The sequence below is a fragment of the Lacerta agilis genome, chromosome 10 (assembly GCF_009819535.1).
Source record: "Lacerta agilis isolate rLacAgi1 chromosome 10, rLacAgi1.pri, whole genome shotgun sequence".
NCBI classification, from domain to species: Eukaryota; Metazoa; Chordata; class Lepidosauria; order Squamata; family Lacertidae; genus Lacerta; species Lacerta agilis.
This window is the reverse complement of record NC_046321.1, coordinates 65,856,636-65,882,930: the sequence shown is the minus strand read 5'-3', so window position 1 is coordinate 65,882,930 and position 26,295 is coordinate 65,856,636. Positions and strand designations below refer to the sequence as shown.

The following is a 26,295-nucleotide window of genomic DNA, read 5'->3' as shown; positions in this document are numbered from 1 at the left end:
TTGCGGGGGGGGGGGGTCGTGTGGGTGGGCTGCTACGTCTCCTTCACCAAGCGCGCCAAACCTGAGGGAGAGCGAGAGACGCTGAGGGAGCGCGCGCGCGCCGGAGCCTGAGGGGAAGGTTTTCCCAGCCTGGCGGCGCTTGGCCGTGCCTGCCTCGGCGGCGGGTCCGTCTCCTCTCCTTCCTCCCCACCCACTGCTGGCTGCTCTCCGCCTTCTCCCTTCTTCGTTTCCCTTCCCTCCCTTCCCTGCTGCTGCTGCTGCTTTTGCCAGGCAAGCCAGCCTCCCTCTCGGCCTTCACTACCGGGTCAGAGGCTCCGTCTGAGGAGAGCGAGTGCGCGAGCCAGGCAGGCAGGCAGGCAGGCAGGCAGGCAGGCAGGCAGGAGACGCCCCCCCCCTTCCCCACACATACACGCCGCCTCCTACTACTCCAGCAGCATCCACACGCAGCCCGCCCTCTCGCTCGCTCTCCCCCCTCAGGCTCGCCATCCAGTTACTGTAAAACTAGTCCATACTCTCTCTCTCTCTCGCACACGCAGCATCCTGGCTGCTGCCGCAGCTGCCATGGCCAGCAGTTCCCCGCGCACACGCAGCTAGAGCGGCAGAGAAGGGGGGGAAGCCGCCGCCGCCGCCGCCGCCGCCACCCTCCTCCCCGCCTCAGCCCCGTCCCTCACCCCGCTCCATCCTCCCTGCTCTCCGCCGGCCCAGACGGCAGGCGGGCGGGAGTAGCGGTAACGGCAGGCAAGAGCAGCCCCCTCGCCCGCCCCTCTCTCGGCAGCCTTCCTCCTCCTCGCCAGCCCCACACGAGCTAAAGGAAACTCCAAGGACACCCCGAGGCAAAGGAGAGAGGGAGAGAGGAGAGGAGAGGAGAGGCGAGAGGCAGAACGAGAGAGGAGGGAGGCAGGCAGGCAGGAAGGAAAGGGAGAAGCGCCCATCCCTTTCCCCCCTCACGGCAATGTCCAAGGGCTTGAAGAAGAAAAGCCACTGGACGAGCCGAGTCCATGAGTGTGTCATCGTGAGGAGCCAGGAGGGCCAGCTGGGCTTCGAGCTCAAGGGGGGCGCCGAGAACGGGCAGTTCCCGTACCTGGGGGAGGTCAAGCCCGGCAAGGTGGTCTACGAGAGCGGAGGCAAGTTGGTGCCCGAGGAGCTGCTGCTGGAGGTGAACGAGACCCCCGTGGCCGGGCTCACCATCCGGGATGTGCTGGCCGTGATCAAGCACTGCAAGGACCCCATCCGGCTCAAGTGCGTCAAGCAAGGTAAGCGCGGGGCGGGCGGGCGGGGGTGGGGGGTGGGGTAGGGGGTTGGCGCCAGGCGAAGGCAGCACCCGAAGAAGAAGAAGGAGACGGGGTGCGTGCGAGGCGCGGCAACTTCTCCGCTTCGGGGCAGTTTGGCCGCCGCCGCCGCCGCCCCCCTTCCTGCGGCTGGGGAAGGGGAGGCAGCCGCGGCGGCGCACAGCCTTCCTGGATCGCGATGCGTGTCTTTTTGTGCAGAATTAAATGTGCGTCAGCGGCGGAGTGCCTGGAGAGCCGCGGGGAGCGGAGAAAGTTCGGCAGGGCCCAGCTGGGACTGAAGAGGGAGCAGGCCGGCCGGCGGGGAAAGGGGTGGGGAGCGAGGGATGCGCAGGACATAAATGTGCAGCCCGGAGTCTGGCCCCCCTCCGAACACCCCCCGCCAGAGCTGAGTCCTGGGAGAGAGAGAGAGAGAGAGAGAGAGAGAGAGAGAGAGAGATTTATATATATATATATATATATATATATATATATATATATATATATATATATATATATATATATATATATATATATATATATATATATATATATATATATAAAAGAGAGTGCTTCTGAGCAAGTGCAGAGCGCCACCTTTTCCTCTCTCACCCCTTTTCTCAGTACAGATGCAGGGCTATCCACACTTACTTGGGAGTAAGCTCTTTTTCTGTACTCAGTGCGTGGGACTTGCTTCTGAGTAAACATGCCTGTGAAAGGGCTGTGAGGCTGCCAGCCGCTGCACCCGTTACCTGAAAGTGAATCCGGCTGAACTCACTGAGGGCTAGGATCTGGCTCTACGAGGAAGGGCAGCATGGATCCAAGGCAGACTTAAGCCTCGGCACCGACACCCTCCTCCCCGGGATCCTCCGAGTAGAAGGAAGGTATTCCAGGGAATCGTCTCCTGGCAAGGGGAGCGGTAGCACCAACCAACGCATGCCATGGAAGGAAGGAGGGGGAGAAGTGTGGCTAAACATTATGACAGCTCTGCAATAAAGAGGCTTCCCTGGAAAGCATCCCCGGTGACTAACCCTCCCGGGGAGTCGTAGTAGCCGCGCAGGGGACCAGCCTGCGCTAAGGCGCCGCAACGTGCCAAGGCGAGCGTTCCAATCGCTTGGGAGGACGATTGTTATTATTCCGAGTGTGGAGTTTCAGCCAATAGGAGGGCGGGGCGAAAGCCAGGGCGGGACTTGGTCCATCAGCTGGGTTTTCCCCGAGATCTGCACAACGCGCGGGGCGTGTTCCCCTCAAGGCGCTGGCTTGGCCGCTGCGTGCCAAGTCCTTGACCACCACAAGCTTCTCACCTCTGCGAAAATCAGCCGAGGGGTTTTCTTGGGTCGAAAACAAGTCCTCTGAAAATAGTGTCGTTGCTTTTTATTTTTTTTTGTTTAGAGACAGCAGAAAGCCATGTTTAAACCTAGGGTAAATTGGGGTAACGGGAACAGGATTAAAGGTGCTTCGTTTTTATTTTTAGTGTTGTCTTTGAATGGTAGCTTCAAAGAAGGTGGAGGTTGCAGTGCAAGATTGCAACAGAAGGTTTGCAGTGAACGGCTTTGCTGCTCATCAAGGAGCGTTTAAGCAGCCCAACATATGAAAGCTTTATTGGAAAGCTAGCTAAAATCCATCGGTTTCGTGCCAATGCCGCAATTATAGAGGAGGGAAAGTAAATCTGTGGTCTTCCTTGCATTCCCAACTCCTATCATCTCTAACTGAACAGTGCTCATGGGGTTTGGAGTCCAGCAACACCTGCAGGGCCGCAGGTTGCCATGACATTTATAGAGTTGTACTGCTATGCTTCGCATTTGAAGGTGGGGTGATTTGCCAAGGAAGCTAAATCCATGTTATGAAATACTTAGTGCTGACACAGAAAAGGGTAGGTTAGATGTGGAGTCTTCCCTCTCCATTCCAAAATAGAATTTAAGGCATTCCAGGGAGCATAACTGTCAAGACTCGGAAGCAGCTCTTTGGGAATAGGTGGAAGCTTGTTCATAAAAATGAATAAATATCAAATATGTAATGGAAAGGTAAAGGTAAAGGGACCCCTGACCATCAGGTCCAGTCGTGTCCAACTCTGGGGTTGCGGCACTCATCTCACTCTATAGGCCGAGGGAGCCAGCGTTTGTCTGCAGACAGCTTCCGGGTCATGTGGCCAGCATGACTAAGCTGCTTCTGGTGAACCAGAGCAGCGCACGGAAACGCCGTTTACCTTCCCGCTGGAGCGGTACCTATTTATCTACTTGCACTTCAACGTGCTTTCGCACTGCTAGGTGGGTAGGAGCTGGGACCGAGCAACGGGAGCTCACCACGTGGCAGGGATTCGAACCGCTGACCTTCTGATCAGCAAGCCCTAGACTCTGTGGTTTAACCCACAGCGCCACCTGGGTCCCTATATGTAATGGAAAGCTGCCCTCAAATCTTGGAGTCCTAAATTAATTAAAAACAGATATCAACAATAGAAGTTATTTAAATTGAAATAAATATGCACAGTGATAACCCATAAATTAGGTAGAAAACCGCTGAATGAGGAAGACTGGCCACTTCCAGTCTCCCTATTTTGTAAGTGGTACTAAATAACATTAACAGGCAGGTAGCCGTGTTGGTCTGCCATAGTCAAAACAAAATAAAAAATAAAAATAAAATTCCTTCCAGTAGCACCTTAAAGACCAACTGAGTTTGTTCTTGGTATGAGCTTTTGTGTGCATGCACACTTCTTCAGATACACTGAAACCGAAGTCACCAGATCCTTCAGTGTATCTGAAGAAGTTTCAGTGTATCTGAAGAAGTGTGCATGCACACGAAAGCTCATACCAAGAACAAACTCAGTTGGTCTTTAAGGTGCTACTGGAAGGAATTTTTTAATTTTTAATTTTGTTTTAAATAACATTAAGGGAGATTCAGATTGTGCTAGTAGAATGGATTTGGTGTTCTTGTGCAACAAACCTGCTCTCCTCCCCCGTCCCAACTTCTTGCACTAAGGAAAGTGATGGAGAAATGCACTGGGAAGTGTGAGATAACAGTTGTTTGGTATGATGGTGTTGTATGCCTTCCCTGCAAACAAATAAGAATGAATGTTAAATAAAACAGGTCCCCTGGAAGCAACAGTTACATTATACATGTAAACTGGTTTATACAATATTTAATTGTTACGGCTTTATCTTTGGAGCCCTCGTAATTGTAGCTTAGCGATGTTGTTATGAATTCTCTTAAGAGTTCCCCAGGACTTGTTGAAGAATAATTCCTGGGGTCCACAGAGAAAACTCTTGTGGGTTAAACTGCTTTGAATTTGCAGTGTGGTCATGTTCTTAGAAATACACTGGTAGGACAAGTAATGCTAATCTGTAAAAAGCAATATTCCACTACTACTAATTTGGAACGATAAACAGAATATTAATGGCAATGTGTAACAGATGGTTTTCCTTCTCCAGCTCAATGTCCAGTGGCAAAGTTTAGCTATTCTCTTTGGCTAATTACTTTCAATGATTTTTGTGTTTTTGCATGCCTCAGATGATGGATCTGATCCAAAGTTTGAATCAGGCACTTGAAATTTCACTGCTTTGTCTCATCTACTAAAGTCATACCGTTAAAGGACCGTGTTTTGATTTTTGTGCAGCAAACTGTCACTTGCCTACGTTGTACAGTCCAGAAAAGTGTGAGGGCATGGAAAACTCTGCATTCAGTGCTGGGGGCTCAACCCTATAGAGCTGAGATTAGACAGGCACCCCTCCTTGCTGAACGTCACTTGCATGACTTTCCTGTTCCAGCAGGCATTTTAAGATAGTGTTTGGTTTTATTATAGATATAATAATTTTCCATGAATAGTTTTTTTATGTACACTACTTAGAAATACAAATAATTAAGCAGTATATAAATGTCTCAGGGGGAAAAATATTTTTTTACGGAAAGAAAGGGACAGAAAGTTGAAAAAAGTTTTATTTTGTAAAACAAAGTTGATAAGAACTTGAGATCCCATTACTGCTGTCCTGCACATTGATTGTTACTGTCCTCAGTGGGATTTACATGTATGTGACTACATAGCCGAACTCATCTTTTTAGATATCTCCTACCGATTGAAAAGGCAGGTAATATTATTGACAAATAGGCTAAAACTGATTTTAGCTGCCATTCCTTTTTACCTACATGCAAAATTATGGAATTATTTTTTTAAGATAACTTGCATTTTTGTCCATAGTTGGAAATGCAATATGGTTATATCAGAATCTTATGCCTGTGTATATGCCTTAATTTATTCCTTACAGTAACTGGTGCTGTTCTTCAATGTCCTTCAGCTGGCAGCTCCTCCAAAGGGAGTAAGATACATGACTCAGCTTCCTTACAGGGGGGTGGGGGAACAAGTCTAGTTGATAAACACATTATCCTGCTTCACCCCATCTCTCATCGTTAAATTTTATCTGTTTTGGAATTGAAGTCCTTCATAGGGTAGCAATGCATTGCTATGTAATATTTAAAACATATGTAGGCCATTGACATTTTATGGGGTTTATTTACACCATGTGCAAATCACATAAAACTGAGAATTTGGGCACCAGTTTCTATGCAAACTACATTCTTAAGACAGTTTGAGTGCAAATGCTCTTAGATTAGGGGAACAGCTGGCAACTCCTCTGCAGGGAATTGAATGACTTAGCTTAGCGTTCTTATAGAAGCAAGCCTTGTCCAGTTTATATATGGCCAACTGGACCTTTAAAAAATGCAATCCAATTTAGTTTCTACCCTCCTCCTTATTTGAAATACAGAGGCCCTATATTAAAAGTTTACTCCCAGTGAATTGTTGTCTCTAAACAGTGAACAGAACAAAGAGTCGTGGTCAGTGAATGATGTCTGTTTTTGTAACTTTGTTCTTGTGCTGTTCTAAGACATGTCTGATCAAGGTTAATTAAGTCATTATCATAAATTTTGCATACACTTATCAGTGATCCCCTCTATAAAATGTTTCACTGCAGACAGTTAATTAAAACACCATGACCATGACTGGGGCCATGTGGCTATTTTGGCATTTCTCTCTTGGAATTAAGAGCTGTCAGAGTAAAATCACAGTATGAGATGTGTAGGTAGGGCATTGACCCTCCTACTATGGTGGTTAAAGGTGTTTGAGCACATATTTTTCTTGAACATTATTACAAATCAGTTGTCAGGTTCCTTACAGAAACAAAATTACTAAGTGTTTAATTTTGTTTTACAGTAACTTGTTGAACTCTTTTAGCACAGACAATTAAAATATATTTTTAATGATTTGTGGATCTGCTTCACTACATTCAGTTGCCTAAACAGTAAAAAAAAAAATGTTTCTCTGATGTTTTAGCGGCTTACAAAATTGACCTTTGGCCTCTAGCATATTTAGATTAGAAGAGCCAGCCTGTCAGATCTCTTCCCTTACAACACTCCAGGACTGAGCCTCTTTACTTGGAAGTAAGCCATATAGATTTCCGCAGTGCTTATTTGCAAGAATTTCATCCTAAGCAAGCAAGCAAGCAGGTGTTCTTAATGGGTAGTTTGTTAACTAGGCTGGATTGCTTGAATTATGTGAAGTTGTTTACTCAGCAGGCATCTTGGTTTTGAAGACAAGAGGTTAGCCCTGGCCTTTTGGGAGCTATAGATTGAAATCCTACTACAGACTAAATGAGTGACCTTAAGTAGCTGTTTGAGTGCAGTTATGAGCTATGCAAAGTTAGTTACTATGTTTTCCCATGCTTGCTTTGGAGTTTGTAATTGTCCTTGGATACTTAGCAAGTTTATAGCCTGCATTGCAGAAGGTTGCCTTTGCCAGATAATTCTTAGAGTTTATATGTGTTGCTGTACCTGCACATTGCATAGCATGTATTGGCATAGCTATAGCCTTACCCCTTGCAAGGCAAATAGAAGAAGAAGAGTTTGGATTTGATATTCCGCTTTATCACTACCCGAAGGAGTCTCAAAGCGGCTCACATTCTCCTTTCCCTTCCTCCCCCACAACAAACACTCTGTGAGGTGAGCGGGGCTGAGAGACTTCAGAGAAGTGTGACTAGCCCAAGGTCACCCAGCAGCTGCATGTGGAGGAGCGGAGACACGAACCTGGTTCCCCAGATTACAAGTCTACCGCAGATTCTGCCAGGCTGCCTGTTGATTTTAGTCTTGTTTTGACAGACTATGGTTACAAATCAGGTGTGTCTGCACTGTCATAGATGGCTCCATGGCAGCCTAAGTTAGGGTTGCCATACATATGGGAATTCCTGGACATGGCCTCTTTTGGGGGTCCTACAATTTTACATTTTAAAGCAAATGTCCTGGATTTTGTTGTTTTATAAATTGTGCATGGGTTTAGGCTGTTGTTTGGTGGTGGTGGAGCTATCGGTTTATTGTGCTAAAAAGCTCAACAATTCTTTTAAAAAAAATATATATATATTAAACTTTATAAAAACAACAATCAACAAAAACAAACAAATACAAAACAATACAACCATAAAAAACAAACCTACAATAAAAACAAAAAACTTATTACTATCACTAACTTCTATCCCTTACATTGTATCTTGAATATGGCAACCCTAAAGTGCATTTTGGGGAGTGTACTCAGAAGCAGTATGACTTGAAAAAACCACATTTAGATCTAGAAATCTACTGTACTTTTCTGTGTATAAGACTAGTTTTGTTTGTTTTTTAACTGAAAAAATATGTTTAAAATCGGGGGTCGTCGTATACATGGGTAGTGCCTAGTGGAGGGGGTGTGGGATTGGTTGATGGAGTGAGCCAGAGATGGTCTGCTGCGTGATATTGGTGTCTGCGGCAAGGGGTGCTGTTGATTATGTGTTGCTGTGGCAATTGTGTGGGCAATAGGCTGCTCCTGCTGGCGAGGGGACAGACATTAGGAGGATGTTGCGACACGTGGGAGTGTTAGCGTTGGCCAGGCGTGTGAGTGATTATCGGCAATCCCACCCCCACCCCCAAAAAAGCTAAACATCTCTGTGCAATCCTCCACAAAAAAGCTCAATAACTCTGGGCCATACCCCCGATTTTCTTAATTACTAGTCCCCCAAAATAGTCTTATCCATGGGGCATGTTATACACAGAAAAGTATGGTACTTAATAGGGAGACCTTGCATCTCTGCTTATGATGATAATTCTACTGCAGCTCACAGTTTCTCACCTCTGCTCCATTTGAACCTTTTGCAAGCTAGCTGTGTGTCAGAGTCTTCTTTTCAGAAGTGTTAGCTGTGTTTGTGGATTTTATATAGTTGAAATGGGTAGCAGCACAGCAAGAACTACTATGCTACTTTAGAGATTTGGAGCAAGTGTTTATTATTTCTTGCATTTGTCAGTGAATCAAAATAATAAAGCAATAAAAATAGGTTAACTTATTTGATACATTGATGGTGGGACCGGAATGTTCCTGGGGACGCTATGTACATAGTGTTAGTCTGTATTCCTCAAGCGTGTGTAACCATTCTATCTGTTGGCAAATATTGGGAGCTTGGCCTTAAAAAAGGACTTGAATATCAAATATTATATCAGACTACCAGTAATAATAGATAGACAGAGAGAGAGAGAGAGAGAGAGAGAGAGAGAGAGAGATAGCATTGAATAAAAAGTCTGTGCCTTCACCAAAAATTATGTAAAGTAGCCCAACATAATAATGCAGTGGTGGACCTAAAAAAGATGTTTCTGTCTTAAATGACATAGGTACAGGAACATAGGAAGCTGTCTTATAGGGAGTCCGACCATTGACCTAGTAGCTTAGTATTTTCTGCTACTTCAGACAGGACTCTTGCTGAGTCTCAGCCCTACTTGACGGTAGGAATTGAACCTGGGACCTTAAACACAAAGTAACTGCTCAGCCACTGAGTTATAACAATTCTCCAAGTCTTTACTTTCTTACTGTAATTGTAAGCTGCAAAGTAGTTTCCTTCTATGGCATATAAATTATTCTCCCCCTCCCCCCCATTGGTGAAGTATATGCCTTGACTTTTGATTTATAGACTTTATATGCCCCACTCCTGAGTTTTGTCATTCCTGTGAAAGCCCAATTTCCTAAATATGCAGTGGCTTTGGCAGTTGGCTGAAATTTTCCTATTCCTATTGCGTATGTACAGCTGCTTTGACACTGCCCTGAATGGTAAGCCCATGTTGAGTAGGAACTCTGTGTGACACCAGAGTTTTTCTGATGCTATGCCTGAGCTGATATTTTTCTTCTCAGAGATTGGTGTTGTAAAACATCAGAAACCAGCATTCATATCTAGATAATTCGTTTCTCCTTGACACATAGCATTCATTGACTTGAGGATTTAGTATTATTGTACACCAGGAGCTGAATCTGGATTTTAAATCTGTGGCTTCTTGTTATGAGTAATTTTACTTGAGGTTATTGTAGGTTTAGGTAGTCTCTTGGTGTAACTTTTAAAAGTCAATTTCATAGAATCATAGAGTTGGAAGAGACCACAAGGGCCATCCAGTCCAACCCCCATTTCTTAGCCACCCCTTCTAAAAGTCTCACGAACATCAACCATTTTGAAGAACAAACAATGGATATAAAACAATCTAAATCTTATTTTAAACAAAACCTATGTTAGAATAAAAAGTGACTTTGTGACTTTGGCCTGGCTTCTAAAGCCAAACCATACAGAGAAGACTATAAAAAATACTCAGATTATCTATTGTTAACTCTCTAAGAAAGGGAGTTATCCACAGCTGTTCTGAATACCTCTTCACACACACAGGTACAGATATGTCACCAAGTGCAGAATCTATCCCAAGTACATAAACTACATTTATGCAGTTATAACCCAATATTTTAGCATGTGTAGATCAGCCTTCCATCACGCATGCCGTTAATCTATTATGCAGATGAATCTTTAAACTAGTATAACTAGCTAACTATGCTTTTGGAGAACAATGAATAGGCACAGAAATTTAGAGGTGGCCTCACTGTTGTAAAAACAAAATTTGCAGAGGGACATAGAAGGAAGTATACAAAGAGGTAAGTGGGTGTCCAAAGACTCCCTGGAAAAGACCCTGATGTTGGGAAAGATTGAGGAGAAGGGGACGGCAGAGGACGAGATGGCTGGACAGTGTTCTCGAAGCTACCAACATGAGTCTGACTAAACTGCAGGAGGCAGTGGAAGACAGGAGTGCTTGGTGTGCTCTGGTCCATGGGGTCACGAAGAGTCGGACACGACTAAACGACTAAACAACAATTAACTTACACACTTTGGATGCCAGCCACAATTCTCATTTCTCCCCCTCACAGCTCTCACCAGCTTCTCATATCTCAGTTCATTTTCCATTTCTCACCAGGGAGGTAAACAACTTCTACTTCTCCTTTAAACTCTCACAACCATTTATTGTGTGGATATTGGTCAATCTCTTTACATCAAACATCTCTTCTTCCAGGATTGTCATCTAGACAGCAGGGTTTTTTTTGAGACTCTGCGGTGGTGCTGGTAGGACAAGGCTGGTGGAATCGCTCATCCCCTTGATTCCGGTCTCTCTAACATGCCTTTGCTTTACTGCCAAGAAGATGTTTCAAACTGCTGTGCTGATAGCGTAGTATGTAGGGCAGTGGCAAATAGAGCTAAAAGTCTGTGTTTCTAGCCTGGTGGGGGAATTGACAGACTAACAGCTTGAGCATCGAAACAAAATAGGAAATTCTTTCCAGTAGCACCTTAGAGACCAACTGAGTTTGTTCTTGGTATGAGCTTTCGTGTGCATGCACACTTCTTCAGATACGTGCACTTCTTCATAAGTGTGCATGCACACGAAAGCTCATACCAAGAACAAACTCAGTTGGTCTCTAAGGTGCTACTGGAAAGAATTTCCTATTTTGTTTCGACTATGGCAGACCAACACGGCTACCCACCTGTAGCTTGAGCATCTTCATAGTACAGAGATTTTCAGTTGCTTAGGGCCACACCAGACAGGACAAAGAGACATGAGGTGGAGATCTCTCTCTTTTTGTAACATGCCAATGTGACATCATTACCATTTGCACCTCCTTGCACCAAGTTTACAAAACTGAGTTGGAGTAAATGGGTGAGACATCACATTGTGTGTTGCTTTTCTAAAATGTTAATGAAGAGAGGGTAAAGAGACACAGTGTTCCCTTTCTTTAGGACTGTCTTAAAGCCAGATGCTCTTAGGAGCATGTGCAATTTTATGTTTTATGTGTTTTTTGGTGCCTGCTAAAAGCATTTCTTTTCACCAGGCTTTCCCAGATTAGTTTTTGTTCATTATGAACACTGCTGGTTACCTGGAATGTGTAAAATCATTATATTGTGCTTTATATTGGTTTTGGGTTATGTGTTGTTGTTGTTTTTTGCACACCTCATTTTTAATGTTAAGCAGTTTATAAAGCTTTGCAAGCATGTGAATTAATAATATGTACTCTAGTTGCAAGTGGGAAGTTGCAAGCCAGAGTCTGTTGAATTATCTTGTAGTGCCAGCCTACTTTGTAGCGCCTAGCATTCTTGCCAAGAGTGCTATACAGGCAATGACCGATTTGCACGAGGGGGTTACGTTCCTGACCCCCATATGCATTGGCTCAGCATGCATAAAACCTCTCTGCCCTGCTGCACCCCATTATGCCCCTGCCTTGCCCCCTTTCCCAGCCACTTCTGGGTCACTGCAATGTGTGCAATCACGGTTGCACATCAATTGGATGCATGAAAAACGGTTGTTGCCTCTATTAGGGTGACCTTGGTCTGATCCAGAGATGTAGTTTTAGGCAAGAGTGCATACTGAGGGTCACTCTTAAGAAAGATCAATTAACGCCTTAATTGAGGTTAATTACTAAGGAATCTTGAACATTCACTCTTGTTTCATAGTTAAAACACATTGGGAGATGAATAATTTCTAGTATAATAACAATAATGTAGATCATGCAGCACTGCAGTTGGTCCATGCATGGTTTGGACTTGATTTTCTCATATTTGCTCTTTTTAAGCAAGTGAACATATAGGCATTTGGTGATAATTTTGGTATAAAAATAGTGGAATTGAATGAGCTATCACATACCTGAAAGCTTTTCTCAAATAAAATATTGTGGTTATACAAAAAAATGCACACACAATGATAGGTCTTCTTTAAATTTTGTGATTCTGCATGCACATATCGCTGTGAACCCGGAAGTGGCAGGAAAAGGGGATGGAGTGCGCTTATACACACTATGCTGTCACACATGATGAGCCAGAACTAGGGCTGGGCGATATATTGTCCAAAACCAGTTTGAAGTTCACATCGTGATGATTGTTTCATAATATTTGAGCTGGCAATATATTGCGAATCACAATGTGTGCAAGGGCTAGGTGATATCTGGTTTTCAACATCGCAATAACTCACCAGCTAAACACTGCAAGGTTATCAGCAGCTTAAAATTGCAATCTACCACAATGTCTGAAATAAGGATGGAACTATACAGAAGTGAACAGGACAGTGTCCTGACAACTACTACCACTTAGGGGTCTAAAAAGGATAAATGACAATATTATCAATTGTCACACCCTCAGTTTCATCAGCAAACAAAAAAAGTGGCGGCAGTAATGGCAGCAGCCTACAAGGCCTCGTGGCGGCAACGGGAGTTGGCAGCAGTAGTGGCGGCAGCCTGCAAGGCCTCACAGCAGCGGCACAAACAGTGGTGGCCTGCGAAGCCTTGCAGAGAGAGTGACGGCAGTGGCGAACTGCGAGACTTCATGGCGGCAGTGGAACAGCAGTAGCCTGCGAGGCCTCACAGCAGCAATGAAAAGTGGCAGCAGTAATGTTGGTGGTATGCAAGGCCTCACGGCAGTGACAGGAAATGATGGCAGTGGACTGTGAGGCCTCACGGCGGTGGTGGGAAGTGGCAGCAGAAGCTGTGGTGGCCTGCGAGTCCTCATGGCCGAAGCCTCTAGGGACTCGTGGCAGTGACAGGAGGTGACAGCAGTAGTGGCAGCCTGCAATGGTGGCACAAGCAGTGGGGCTTGCAAGGCCTTGTTGTGGTGGCAAGAAGTGGCGGTGGCCTGCAAGTCCTCCTAACAGTAGTGGGAAGCAGTGGTAGAAGCTGTGGCAGCCTGCCTCAGCGAGGCCTTGCAGGTCACATCTGCTTCTGCCACTGTCTTTGCCACCACCGCAAGGCCTCACAGACTGCAGCTGCTTTTGCTGCCACCACCCACTGCCATGGCGAGGCTTCGCAGACTGCTCTTTATTGTGCCACTGCTGTTAGGCTGCCACTGCTTCTGGCCCGCCCCGCCCCCCGCCTTTGTTGATTCTGCTGCCAATAGGCATCTGCCGCCTAGCAGGTCTGCTGCTGGTAGTCTGGCAGTCCAAGATTATTTGTATTCATTATAACTCATAACCGTACTTTGGATTGTTCTGAATACCACTATTTGGTAGGTAGCCAAGCCCAAAATCAAAAGTCTCATTGAGATGCATTTTGGCTTGCCTGCTGGTGAAAGTGACCATGAGGTGATTCATAATATCATCCTTAATCAGTTTTAGACCCTTAGGTACCAGCAGTTGCCAGGACATTGTCCTGTTCGCCTCTGCATAGTTCCTTCCTTATTTCAGATATTGTGATATATCGATATATTGTGATGTTTAGTTAGTGATATATCGCGATATTGAAAACCAGTTATCGCCCAGTCCTACCCAGAACATAACCCCCCTGAAAATCTGGAGTTGCCCTACAGCTTTTGTCGTATTCTGAAGATACCTCTCTTTATCCTGGCCTTTGACACTTGAGTCGATCCACTCTAGTTGTGATTCTAATTTGTTCTAATTTGTTTTTAACGTTATATTTTACATTGTTGTGAACCCCTCTGGGAACTTGTGGTGAAGGAAAGGTAATAAATTTGATGATGGTGGTAATAATAATAATAATAATAATAATGTATGCAGTGAATGTATGGACACTGTGGCTGTTGTGTTAGTAACTCCTATTAAGTCTTTTAGACAAAACAAGTGGTATATAATAGCCAAGACTGTTTTGGAGGAGCAAGCCTGGTTCCAGGACACGGCTCTTCATTTCCTCTTATACTGTGGTACAGTTGTGGAGAGTTGAATTCTGTACTTTGGAAGGCCATTGCAGTAGGAATACTGTATTCCTTCAGCTGCCTGAAAGTAGCTGAACTAAACTATTCTGAAAGGAGCATACAGGCATGCATTATTCCTTCTACGTCTGTCTTCCAAACTCTTCTTATTCTACAGATCGTTCTAAAGTTCCCCCCCAACAAATATTATCTAAAATATGTGAGGCATCCCGTCTCAGTAGTTCTGCATAGTTGCATCAGCGATAAGGATGGGTTGAGCTAATATATTAAGAGAAGCTTGACCTGCTTTGCTGTCTGGGAGTTACACTCCCACTGCTAGAACTTCACAAGGTCATGATATGCAATAGTTTAGAGATCTGCTGGAATATTCAGTTCCCCTTAAGTTCCTACTTTCAATGCTCAGACTCGAGATGCAGAACTGTGATGCAGAACACATGATGTGTTCTCGAGATGCAGAACACACGATGCAGAACTGTGCTACGATCTTCCAAAGCCATTTTATTTTATTAAAAGTAGATGTTGGGGCCACCAACTTGGATCAGGGTTATGGCACTGATTGAATACTTATTATGAGGGGTATTAAACACTTCCCCAACTGAAACTACTACAGTGGTACCTCGGGTTACAGACGCTTCAGGTTACAGAAGCCTCAGGTTACAGACTCCGCTAACCCTCGGGTTAAGAACTTTGCTTCAGGATAAGAACAGAAATCATGCTCTGGTGGTGTAACAGCAGCAGGAGGCCCCATTAGCTAAAGCGGTACCTCAGGTTAAGAACAGTTTCAGGTTAAGAACGGACCTCCCGAACGAATTAAGTTCTTAACCCGAGGTACCACTGTATTAGCATCAAGGTGAGGAAGGAAAGACTGATACACACAGAGTTTGGTAACAAGCATATCTGGCCACATGACCCGGAAGCTGTACGCCGGCTCCCTCAGCCAGTAACGCGAGATGAGCGCCGCAACCCCAGAGTCGGACACGACTGGACCTAATGGTTAGGGGTCCCTTTACCTTTTTATATCAAACAAACAAACAAACAAACAAACTATCCTCAAAAATGAGATCAACATAGCATATCAGCCTGTGCTTCCATACACTTAATGTTCTTTGTCAAAACAAATATAATTGGATATTCTTGGTGCCTGGTCATAGAAGCAGTCTTATTATTTCTGCATCAGAACCATTGGCCTTTCCGAAGCCTGCAGCGCTATAAAAAAAGAATGAACAGTGGAACCATGCTAGAATCAGCAAGATATTTGGTTTAGTTTTCTCCCTTGTTTAACCCCAGAGACACACAACACGTCTTCACTTCCCTAATGTTGTGGTGTGCTGACTTTTTTGGCCTTACGAACTGGCTTTTCACCTTGTATGCAATTTTATAGGTAGGGCCAGGGCTTTTTTTCAGCTGGAACTCACCGGAACTCAACTTGTCATTCCTCAACTTGTCTGAGAGCAGGCCTCCCTAAAAAATGTTAGTTGCCTTCTGCTTGCTTAAATCCTAGCATTGGGATATATTTCTAATCAATGAGCTCCATTCCCCCCCTCCCCCACTCAGTGACCTTTTATCCATACTTCAAAACTTTCATGAAAAGCTTGGTTGGCATAAGATTTTCGTATAAATCTGCCAAGTATTTACTCTGAACATTGTGTGAATGAATCATAAGCTCATTAATTGTGACATATAGTTTAATACAACGTAAAGGCAGTTTGCAGTCCAAGAAAACATCTTACTAAAAGTGTGTTATTGCAGCTCTAAGATAGTCATCTATTTAAGTGTACATTTTTTAAAAATAATATGTGGATTTTAAAAATGATTTCCACCCAGCTTTTCTGTACCAAATATGTCAGCCCACCCCCCACCCCCAATCCAAATTCTTAAGGCTGTGAGTGCATTAGACCAAATCCATTGGTAAGTTGTGCATGGAATGAACAAGGCTGTAGAACAGCAGCTGCATCATAGTGTTGCTCTGTGTTCCTCAAGTCATTCCTCCCAAACACGACCTGCGAGAAGTTTCCACAATAAATTAAAGTATTTTATATGTATTATTTATATAACACAAAATGAGCAGACTCAATACTTATTGCTTCAAAGTGCTGTAACTGTTAGTCACAAGTGTAGCATCTAGGGAAAAATCTTTCACCCAGACGCCGCTCCAAGTCTAGTTGTATCTAGAGCGGAAATACACTGCAACTCTTAGCAGTACACAGCAGAGCTACCTAAGAATTCAGGACTAGGAAGTAAAGAACACCCTTTCCATTTAAAACTATCAGGGGATTTGGTTAGGCAGAGGGTAATTATCCAGCTAATTATCTGCAAAGCCCCTACGTTAGCCTCCCTAAATCCTTCTTTAAATTCATCTCTGCTGCAACACTTGTAATGGCTACTCATTTGATAGGCTGTGGAATTCTGCAATATTAAGCATACGTATTTCAGTATTTCCTCTCCCTTTCTGCTCACTACCTATTGTACCTATCTGCTGCGGTTCTTAATGTGTGATAATTCTATTATGGGTAGGTCTAAGTCAGGTAGCAGAAGACAGCAATCCATGATGATTAGAAAATCAGAGTCACACAGCAGATTTGAAATCCAGGCCTTTCTGGACATATTTAGGCAAGTCCTTTCCGATGGCCTGCAATGGGTGCTGTGAAAACATTGGAAGATTCTCTATTCTGAATACACTAGCACACCTTGCTCAAGCCTATTTACATGGCTGCATTCCGACAGTAGCATTGCGAAAGTGCTCTTTGCCACCCTGGCAGTTATGCTGTGGGATGTTTTATCTCCAGTGCTATGTCCAATTAAACTATGTCTAAACGAAGCCGATGAGAGTGGCCATTAGGAGATTTGGGGGCAAGATGTGGGAGAGTCTGTGTGGGTCCTAGATGGTGGGGTGGATGAGGGAAAATAAGCTGAGCCTGAACGCCAATGAGACAAAGTCACTGTAGGTGAATAGTTCCTGTTTCCAAGAAATTGGCCAATTTTCTGCCCTGGACAGAGTTGCACTTCTCCTGAAGGAGCAGCAGGTCCACAATCTAGGGATGCTTCTGGATCCAGTTTTGTCACTGTAGGCCCAGGTAGCCTCTGTGACTTCTGTGACTACATGGCATGACAGATGTGTCCATCGCTGGATCAGGAGAGTGTAACCACAGCAGTATAGGTATTGGCGACGTCAAGAATAAATTACTACTTCAAACTCTGCTTTGCCTTCTAAGACTCACCCTGAGTTGAGGGAGAGCCCCCTCTCTTTAGCTTTCCTAATGGCTCATCATTTTCCCTTTGTCTTCTTAATTGCCTGAGGGTGATGATCCATTATCTCATCAGGCAACTGCCCTGGCTTATATTTTAACATTTGCTGAATCCAGGGGTTCAGTGTCTGGCACCCAGAAACTCATAACAGGGTGGAATGTAAAACTCATAACATATAGTAGTCTGGCACCCACAAACTATCAACAAACATACAATCTCCTTAGAGCTGCTCCTTATATATTTTTTCTTTAAAAAAATAAAAAATAAATTCATTATTGTGACAGTAACAAAGAGCTTTCTTGGGTTGATGGTGCTATAAATAAATAAATAGAATCAGCATTGAGTTGTTTAGAACAGATTAAATTTAACAAACTTTTTTCACCAGCATATGCAAAACAAGTTCTGCCACGTCACTCTGAATTGGCATAAAGGAAACTGCTGTAAGTCACAAGTGTAGCATCTAGGGCGAATTTTTTCACAAAGACCCCACTGCAAGTATTGTTGTATCTGTGTAGGATGATGGGTGAAATTGGAAGGTGATATGAGAGGTATAAACCACACGTTTCAGTAATGTGCTAATTCATGCTAATGTTTGAATGTGGGTTTCCAAGTGTTGCTTGTAACACTTACTGTACTTAGGAGGAAGCTCTAGGAATTGTAGTGTAGTACTGTTATAACCATGGGACACGGGTGGTGCTGTGGTCTAAACCACTGAGCCTAGGTCTTGCCGATCAGAAGGTTGGTGGTTCGAATCCCTGTGACGGGGTGAGCTCCCATTACTCGGTCCCTGCTCCTGCCAACCTAGTAGTTTGAAAGCACATCAAGTGCAAGTAGAAAAATAGGTACTGCTCGGGCGGGAAGGTAAACGGCGTTTCCGCCCGCTGCTCTGGTTCACCAGAAGCGGTTTACTCATGCTGGCCACATGACCTGGAAGCTGTCTGCGGACAAACGCCGGCTCCCTCGGCCTATAGAGCAAGATGAGCGCCGCAACCCCAGAGTCGTCCGCAACTGGACCTAATGGTCAGGGGTACCTTTACCTTTTCCTTTACTGTTATAACCAGTGTGCTTCCAAGACTAGATACTATATTGCAGAAATAATTCTTGACCAGTGAAACTACTACTGTGTGTCACTTGTTGACCTGCATTCATGACTACTATTCTAAAGATAGTGGCATTCTGAACCTTGTTTTTGAAGGAATCTTTCCATTGCTGCGACTTTCTTGTATATGTTCATTTATTGAATTTGTATACCACCCTTCATTAGTAGATCTCAGGGCGGTTCACAGCATAAAAACACAAGATAAAAACAAAAGATACGTAATAGAAACAAGAATAAAAACAAAACAGTAACACCCCTCCCCCACCAAGTAGCAAGTGTTGTTTTTTTTTTTTTTTTTTTTTTTAAAAGTCTATTCATTTTTAAACAATGTGTGGGAATTTCTGATAAGCCAGTGGAAAGGGGTGTTTTTCCACAGCACACACACTTTTTCTTCTGTACTCCAGGAAAATGCAACATGAGAGCTTTTCTTGTGTGTGTGTGTGGGGGGGGGGGTGTTTTGCTGTACAGGAAAAATCTCATGCTAGGAAATGGAATGAAAATCAAAATACTGTTTGCTCCTCCCCTGCTGTCCAGCTGACTGTGAAATAGCTGAACAGCCATAAAGAGGAGGCTGCTCCTTTGGAAACTACCACAGATTCCCTGCTTAGTTTTGTGAGTGTGCTGTTGTATGTGTGTGGTTTGTGTATGTAAACGTATCTGAGAAATAACGAGGCAGCCCTGCCTACTACTAGTTCTGGCCCTGTCCTCTTTCATTCGGCCACACCCGCTTTCTTCCTCCCGCCCGCCATAGGCATACTATCTCCCAAAGAACAAACTTAGTTGGTCTCTAAGGTGCTACTGGAAGGATTTATTTATTTTTTATTTTGTTTTATCTCCCAGAGGTTGGCAGTGCAGAAATTGGGCTGGAAAAGGTTCCTTCCCCACCATCTACACTCCTATTCTCTCATCTTATTCATGCCTCTCTTAATTACCCTGACATGCTAGAAATGTTAACAAATTCACACCTTATTTCCTGATCCGAGCCTCTCCATACAGCCTCTCCCTTGAGTCCTCTGTACTTGCTAAAGGACTTGAGGAATTGGTAGTGAAGACGAATAGAGGCTTGAAGAATCCCTGTTTACCCAACAAGTGTGCATCAGAAAATATTAAATACGGTAATCCACTTTTTAGCCATCCTGAAATTTGGTTGAAGTATACTTCTGTGAAGTAAACAGCATCTCTAGCTGCAGTTTGAAAATGTAAAGATAGTTAGCCCTCTGTGTAGATTTCTTCATAATTTTCTAAGTTAAAGGCATTTTACCCCATGTTAAAACATGCCCTTTTCCTGAACAAAATAATTTTAAAAATTGAAGGCCCACACCTGAAAAGTGGTTCATATTTCTTAATGAGAGCAGAAAATTATTTTTTTTCTGCTTCAGGAGTGATCCTTGAATATACGTACGTCCATAGTAGCAATCAATATTCTGCCTTGCACAGTGACTTGATTCAGACATAATGCTATGCCAAACCGTGGCTTAGTGTAAATGAGAAAATGCGCAGGTTCTCATGGAGAAGATTGAAGCCACTTTTTGTAGAACACACCTTGGCTTTAACTTGTGCGGCTGGTGGTTTATCTGAGGCAAGATAGGAGTGCAGCCACAGCTACCCAGAAAAGGAGGAAAGGGACTGTGAACCTGCACATACGCCACGATTTGGCTTAGCATTATGTGCAAGCTGGGTCAATTTGTATCTATGTGTTCTTAATTTGGCACAGTTTGAAGCAACTGGGCATGCAGCGGTACTAGAATGAAAGCACCTGCCATTGCCAACATGCATTGCACTGCATTAGGAGAGGCGTTGCAGGGCTGCTATGAGAACAGACTGCTATGAGGGAAATGCTGGCTGTGAGTCTGCTAGACCAGGTAGTAAGGAGCAAGGGATGAGAGAGATGTGCATACTGGTCCTGCCATTTACCTGATAGCCCTTCTGACCTCTGTGTCATTTGTTGGGGCAGAGGAGAATGTGAGTGAAGCCGGGCTGTAGCTGATGACTTTCAGCTGGTCAGAGAGCTGCAAAAACAGCACCAATGAGGTGTGGTGGGTTGCCACTAGTGGACATCCAGGATTGTGTCTTTGAGCTGTGGTGAGAGTGAGAGCTGCCCACCGTTAAGATGGGTCATTTCTTTTTTTATGAAGGGCATCTTTTGTGAATGAAATGTCTGAGGACACTGCTTGTGAGAGGAAGGAATACCAGGCATGGAGTGTGTGCAGTTCCCCCCATCCTTGTGTGAGAGTCTTGGGCAGGACTTGGAGACAGAAACCTGGGTGTGAGCCAGATTGTACTGCCTAGGATACACCTGTGTGATTAATGGATGGGAATTTGTTTTGATGTTTTATATGGTTCTGTCAGTGAATGGTTCCATTGTGTCATGCTGTATTTGCAGTACAGATTGCCGGAAAAAATATCAACAACCTCAGATATGCTGATGATACTACCTTGATGGCAGAAAGTGAGGAAGAATTAAAGAACCTTTTAATGAGGGTGAAAGAAGAGAGCGCAAAATATGGTCTGAAGCTCAACATTAAAAAAACTAAGATCATGGCCACTGGTCCCATCACCTCCTGGCAAATAGAGGGGGAAGAAATGGAGGCAGTGAGAGATTTCACTTTCTTGGGTTCCATGATCACTGCAGATGGTGACAGCAGTCACGAAATTAGAAGACGCCTGCTTCTTGGGAGAAAAGCAATGACAAACCTAGACAGCATCTTAAAAAGCAAAGACATCACCTTGCCGACAAAGGTCCGTATAGTTAAAGCTATGGTTTTCCCAGTAGTAATGTACGGAAGTGAGAGCTGGACCATAAAGAAGGCTGATCGCCGAAGAATGGATGCTTTTGAATTATGGTGCTGGAGGAGACTCTTGAGAGTCCCATGGACTGCAAGAAGATCAAACTTATCCATCCTTAAAGAAATCAGCCCTGAGTACTCACTAGAAGGACAGATCCTGAAGTTGAGGCTCCAGTACTTTGGCCACCTCATGAGAAGAGAAGACTCCCTGGAAAAGACCCTGATGTTGGGAAAGATGGAGGGCACAAGGAGAAGGGGACGACAGAGGATGAGATGGTTGGACAGTGTTCTCGAAGCTACTAACATGAGTTTGGCCAAACTGCGAGAGGCAGTGAAGGATAGGCGTGCCTGGCGTGCTCTGGTCCATGGGGTCACGAAGAGTCGGACACGACTGAACGACTGAACAACAACAACAACAACAAATGTTCACATCTTGTGTGTGTGTGGGGGGGGATATATGCCAGATACTTCAACTGCCCCCTTAGATGTCTGAACATCCTTACCTTTTCAGAGGCAGCACTCTGAAAGGGCCTTGTTTCTAAGCTCTCTTGACCTATTACCAGGTTGCAGGCTCTCAGTAGCTTTCTCTTGAGATCTTACGGGGCTGTCTTAAGTTATTAGAAGATCTTGGTTGTTCCTGTGAGATCTCAAGAAAAAGCATCCCAGAGCCTGTATGCTGAACAGGTCTTGTCCCATAAGTAAGCTAGAGAGCTTAAAAGCTATATCTGCACTGGGGAAACCCATTGCAAAAAGAGCTTTTAAAGTCTCTTGCTTGCTTGCATTTAATTTGTGCAATTTCAACTGTCTGGCTTTCAACCTTGCAAGGTTGAAATTGCATAAGTAAATCTGAGATTGTACTGCACATTTTTTTTAGTAGTGGGAGGACTGATTGGTGAAAATGGTTGGTGACTGAATGGGAGATATTGGAGTGATTGGGTGTGCGGTGTATTTATGGAAGCTTGTGGAGTGTAGGAGTGGAATGGGATGAGTAGCAGATATTGAATGAATTATGTAGATGTGAGGCAGAATTTGAGCATGAAGTGGGTGTGTTAGGAGGCTGAAAGTTATATACTGTGAGTCAGGGTGTGCCTTGGCAAGAGGGAGAGGGAAGAGGAAAGAATCTCTAACCCTCAAAATATTTTCAAAATGTTTTGCTGTGTTTTTGCTTTGGGGAAAATTAGTTTTTATTTTATACTGAATTGTAGTTTTACTTTGTATTGTAGTTTTTAGTTTCATTGTTACGCCAGCTCTGATTTGCACCCACTAGTAGGCTGTCTGTCAGTGGGTGGTTTATGCTAGCAGAAATGGGGGTGGGATCTGTAGAATAATCAAATCATAGAATTGTAGCGTTGGAAGGGACACCAAGGATCATATAGTTCAACCTTCTGCAATGCAGGAATCAATGCAGTTCCTCTTCCTAATTTATTTTAATTTAATCAATTTAGCATTTAATGAAACAAACAACCACACCTTTCTTCCAAGGAGTTCAAGGTGGAAAACATAGTTATCTTCTTCCCTTTTGTGTCCTCACAACAACCCTGTGAAGTAGGTTAGGCTGAGAGACTGTGGCTGGCCCAGGACCATTCATGGCTGAGCGGGAATTTGAACCCTGGCCTTCAGGTCCTAACAGCCTGTCATTCCAGTCGCCACACCACACCAGCTCACAAAGAGGCAAAGAGACAAGCTGTCATCTGGAGGTTCTGTCACACTGCACACACCCTATCAGCTCCCCACCTCTTTGAGGCACTCCTACCCACAACAGATCTGTCTGTTTCCCGCTTTCCCCTTCCCCCAGCAGGAGAAAGAACCAGACTGCTCTCCCGCCTTCATAAGAGGCTTTATCTAGCTCAGAACTCTCAACACCGGCTGGGAGCAGTGACTCTCCAGGGTTTCAGGCAGGGACTCCTTCCCTGGTCCTCCCTGGAGATGCTGCCAGGGCTTGAACTCGGGGCCTTCTGCATGCAAAGCCAGCACTCTAACCACGGAGCTAAGACATCCTTTCCCATAAAAAACATAGGAAGAGCGTGCAGGATCAGGCCAGTGGCCCATCTACTCCAACAGCCTGCTCTCACAAGGGCCAACCAGATGCCTGCAGGAAACCCTCGGCTAAGACCCACTCTCCCTTCCCTGTGGGTTACAGTACTCAGAACCCACTCCTGTGGGTTACAGCATTCAGAAGCATTGCTGCCTCCCTCCATGCTTTCTAGGCACAAATCAAATAGAGTTATGGAGGAGCCCCAAGTTAGGTGACCGGTACATCTGTCTAATGGCTTCTCCAAAACAGGGATGTAGCTGGACTTGAGCTATAAGATAAAAAAAAAAGAACAGCAAGCCCCGAGGGATGTCTTTATGCAGTCTTAGCTTTTTCTGCCCTCTAATCTGGGAGTGATTAGAGTTGTTTACGAATAGTTAAGGAAAATATACTCATAACTCAGGGACAGTTTTGTGTTGTAATGTGCTCTTGCTTAAGGGGCCTTTGCATATCAGCACAGATGTGTTTAGGCCTGCTTATCTTGTGAGACTTGATGGACCGCAGGACACCACCATGTCGCAAAGTTCACTGCATATTTCCCCAGTTTATTTGCAGTTAGTTCAGCATTTTTCGAAGAGGGCGACAAATTCAATTTTATGCATGTTTACTTCCAGGTAAGTATGCATAGGATTGCTGCCCAAAACTCTCGTTACTGTGAGCAAGCATATGTCTTTTCTAAGGTTTAAAGAGCAAAGCTCTTAAAACTTCAGAAAAGCCCTGCTTTCACTTGCAGCAGCGTGGGACTTGCTGCAGAAAAAAAAAAACTCCAGGGCAGCAACAATGTTGTGTGACCACATGTTAATTCCAGGAAGCCCTGCCACATCTGCAACTAGTCCCATGCCACTGTGAACAAGCACATGGCTTTTTTAAATGTCTGAAGTAAATGAAATATATTTCCTGATACAGTATGTGACATTCATATATACACAGACATTCCCTCCCATCAAAAAATATTTTTTTAAAGACAACGTTGTACCACACCCCCTGCCTGTTTCCCTTTGGAAGGAATTTGCTTCATTTCCCTTTCCCTTTTGACGAGAGCATGAGACTCTTAATCTCAGGGTTTGTGGGTTTGAGCCCCATGTTGGGCAAAAGATTCCTGCATTGCAGGGAGTTGGACTAGATGACCCTTGTGCGGTCTATAAAAATAAAGGTAGTTTGAAGTTTGGCACAGCCCTGGACGTATTAGGATGTACTGTTAGCAGTTTATCCAAGTCAAGCTAATGAACACATTGACTTATTTCCAGGCTCATCTCCAACAAGGCTGAATTTCAGCACTGTGATTAACTTTTCCTGGGCGTCTTTATTACTCAAGCTGGCCAGCAAAAATGCCCATAATTTAGCATGGTTTTGCTAAAGTACACTAATTGCAATATTGAACTTGATTAGCAAAGAGATCGTGGTTGAGCTGAAAGAGAGCATTGTATGCATCTCCCAGTTCTTGTGACTAAAGAAGTGATAGTGTAAATGTTGTGTAAAGTCATGACCATGTTAAGTATCTGGTTTGTACAAAGCGTGAAAAATCTGAAAAAACTTTTTCTTTTGGGATTCAAGGTTAAGAAGAGACACATTTTTTTCAAGAATGCTGAGAAAAGCAACTTTAGAGTTTCTGTGGTCAGTCATTTGGTCGCCTGAGGCTCAGACAAAGAGACAGGAAAGTGGAGCTTGGGGGCTCAAGGTGGAGTAGAAGAAAGCATAGCCTATCTTCAAAATAATCCAGGCTGCGCACACACCTTACATTTGAAGCACATGATGACTTCCCTGAAAGAATCATAGGAATCGTAGTCCACCCCTTTCAGAGCTACAGTTATTTGGGAGAAGTCTTGTGCTTTAAATGCAGGGGGTGTGCAGCTGGGGTGGGGAGGCAGATCAGCCAATCAAGCATTTTATTCTAGCTGATCTTAAATGCAGTACTGTTACTTTCCATGTCAACGTTTTTAGAGATTCGTGGACTATTGGGCAGTATATATATAAATAAGAGTAATGGAAGTACAGAGTATTGTATTTAGACTTAAGATGGTCCTGAGTATATTATGATTGTAAAATGTTTCCGTACACATTCCCTGGGACAGATTGCTTGGTGCAGTGTTGTATGTTGTATGGCAACGGGTAGGCTATTTTTCAGCCCCCGCCCCACAACTTCCCCCTATTCTGAAGTTCAAATTGCATCATATAATGTAAGTCACAGTATCTGTTCTCTTTGCATGAGAGAAGAGATACCAATAGGACTTTCTTTTTTTAAAAGAGCTTTTATATGCTGCCTAATAAGGACGTGGGTGGCGCTGTGGGTTAAACCACAGAGCCTAGGGCTTGTCGATCAGAAGGTCAGCGGTTCAAATCCCCGCGATGGGGTGAACTCTGGTTGCTCGGTCCCAGTTCCTGCCCACCTAGCAGTTCAAAAGCACGTCAAAGTGCAAGTAGATAAATAGGTACCGCTCCGGCGGGAAGGTAAACGGCATTTCCGTGCGCTGCTCTGGTTCACCAGAAGCAGCTCAGTCATGCTGGCCACATGACCCGGAAGCTGTACGCCGGCTCCCTCGGCCAGTAACGCGAGATGAGCACTGCAACCCCAGAGTCGTCCGCGACTGGACCTAATGGTCAGGGGTCTCTTTACCTTTACCTTTATGCTGCCTAATAGTCCAAAAATCTCTAAAAGCATTGACAAAGAAAGGGACCACCACAAGTTCTGGCATAAAAAACAACAACAATCAGCTAAAATGTTTTTTCAACAACAGATCTTTGTTGCAGTGATAGTCAATAAGCTTTCCATTCTGAAAAAAGATATCACTAGACTTCTAGAAATGTCAGAGATGCCAGAGGCAAAGGCAGGATTATAAACATTTTATTAGGTGAGGAC

At 44.3% G+C, this 26,295-nt stretch overlaps 1 protein-coding gene across 17 annotated transcripts in view; it reads left to right on the top strand.

Moving 5' to 3' along the window:
- The first annotated feature begins 882 nt into the window (after nt 1-882).
- The window catches only part of MAGI2 (membrane associated guanylate kinase, WW and PDZ domain containing 2), a 600,602-nt gene continuing 575,189 nt past the window's right edge, over nt 883-26,295 (top strand). For 14 of the 17 annotated variants that reach the window (XM_033162886.1, XM_033162885.1, XM_033162881.1 and 11 more), the window contains exon 1: nt 884-1,253. In XM_033162886.1, coding sequence (XP_033018777.1) covers nt 953-1,253 — 301 coding nt within the window. In that variant the 5' untranslated portion in view covers nt 884-952. Of the gene's footprint in view, nt 1,254-26,295 lie in introns of all 17 variants that reach the window. The other 3 variants (XM_033162889.1, XM_033162891.1, XM_033162892.1) reach the window with 1 other exon arrangement.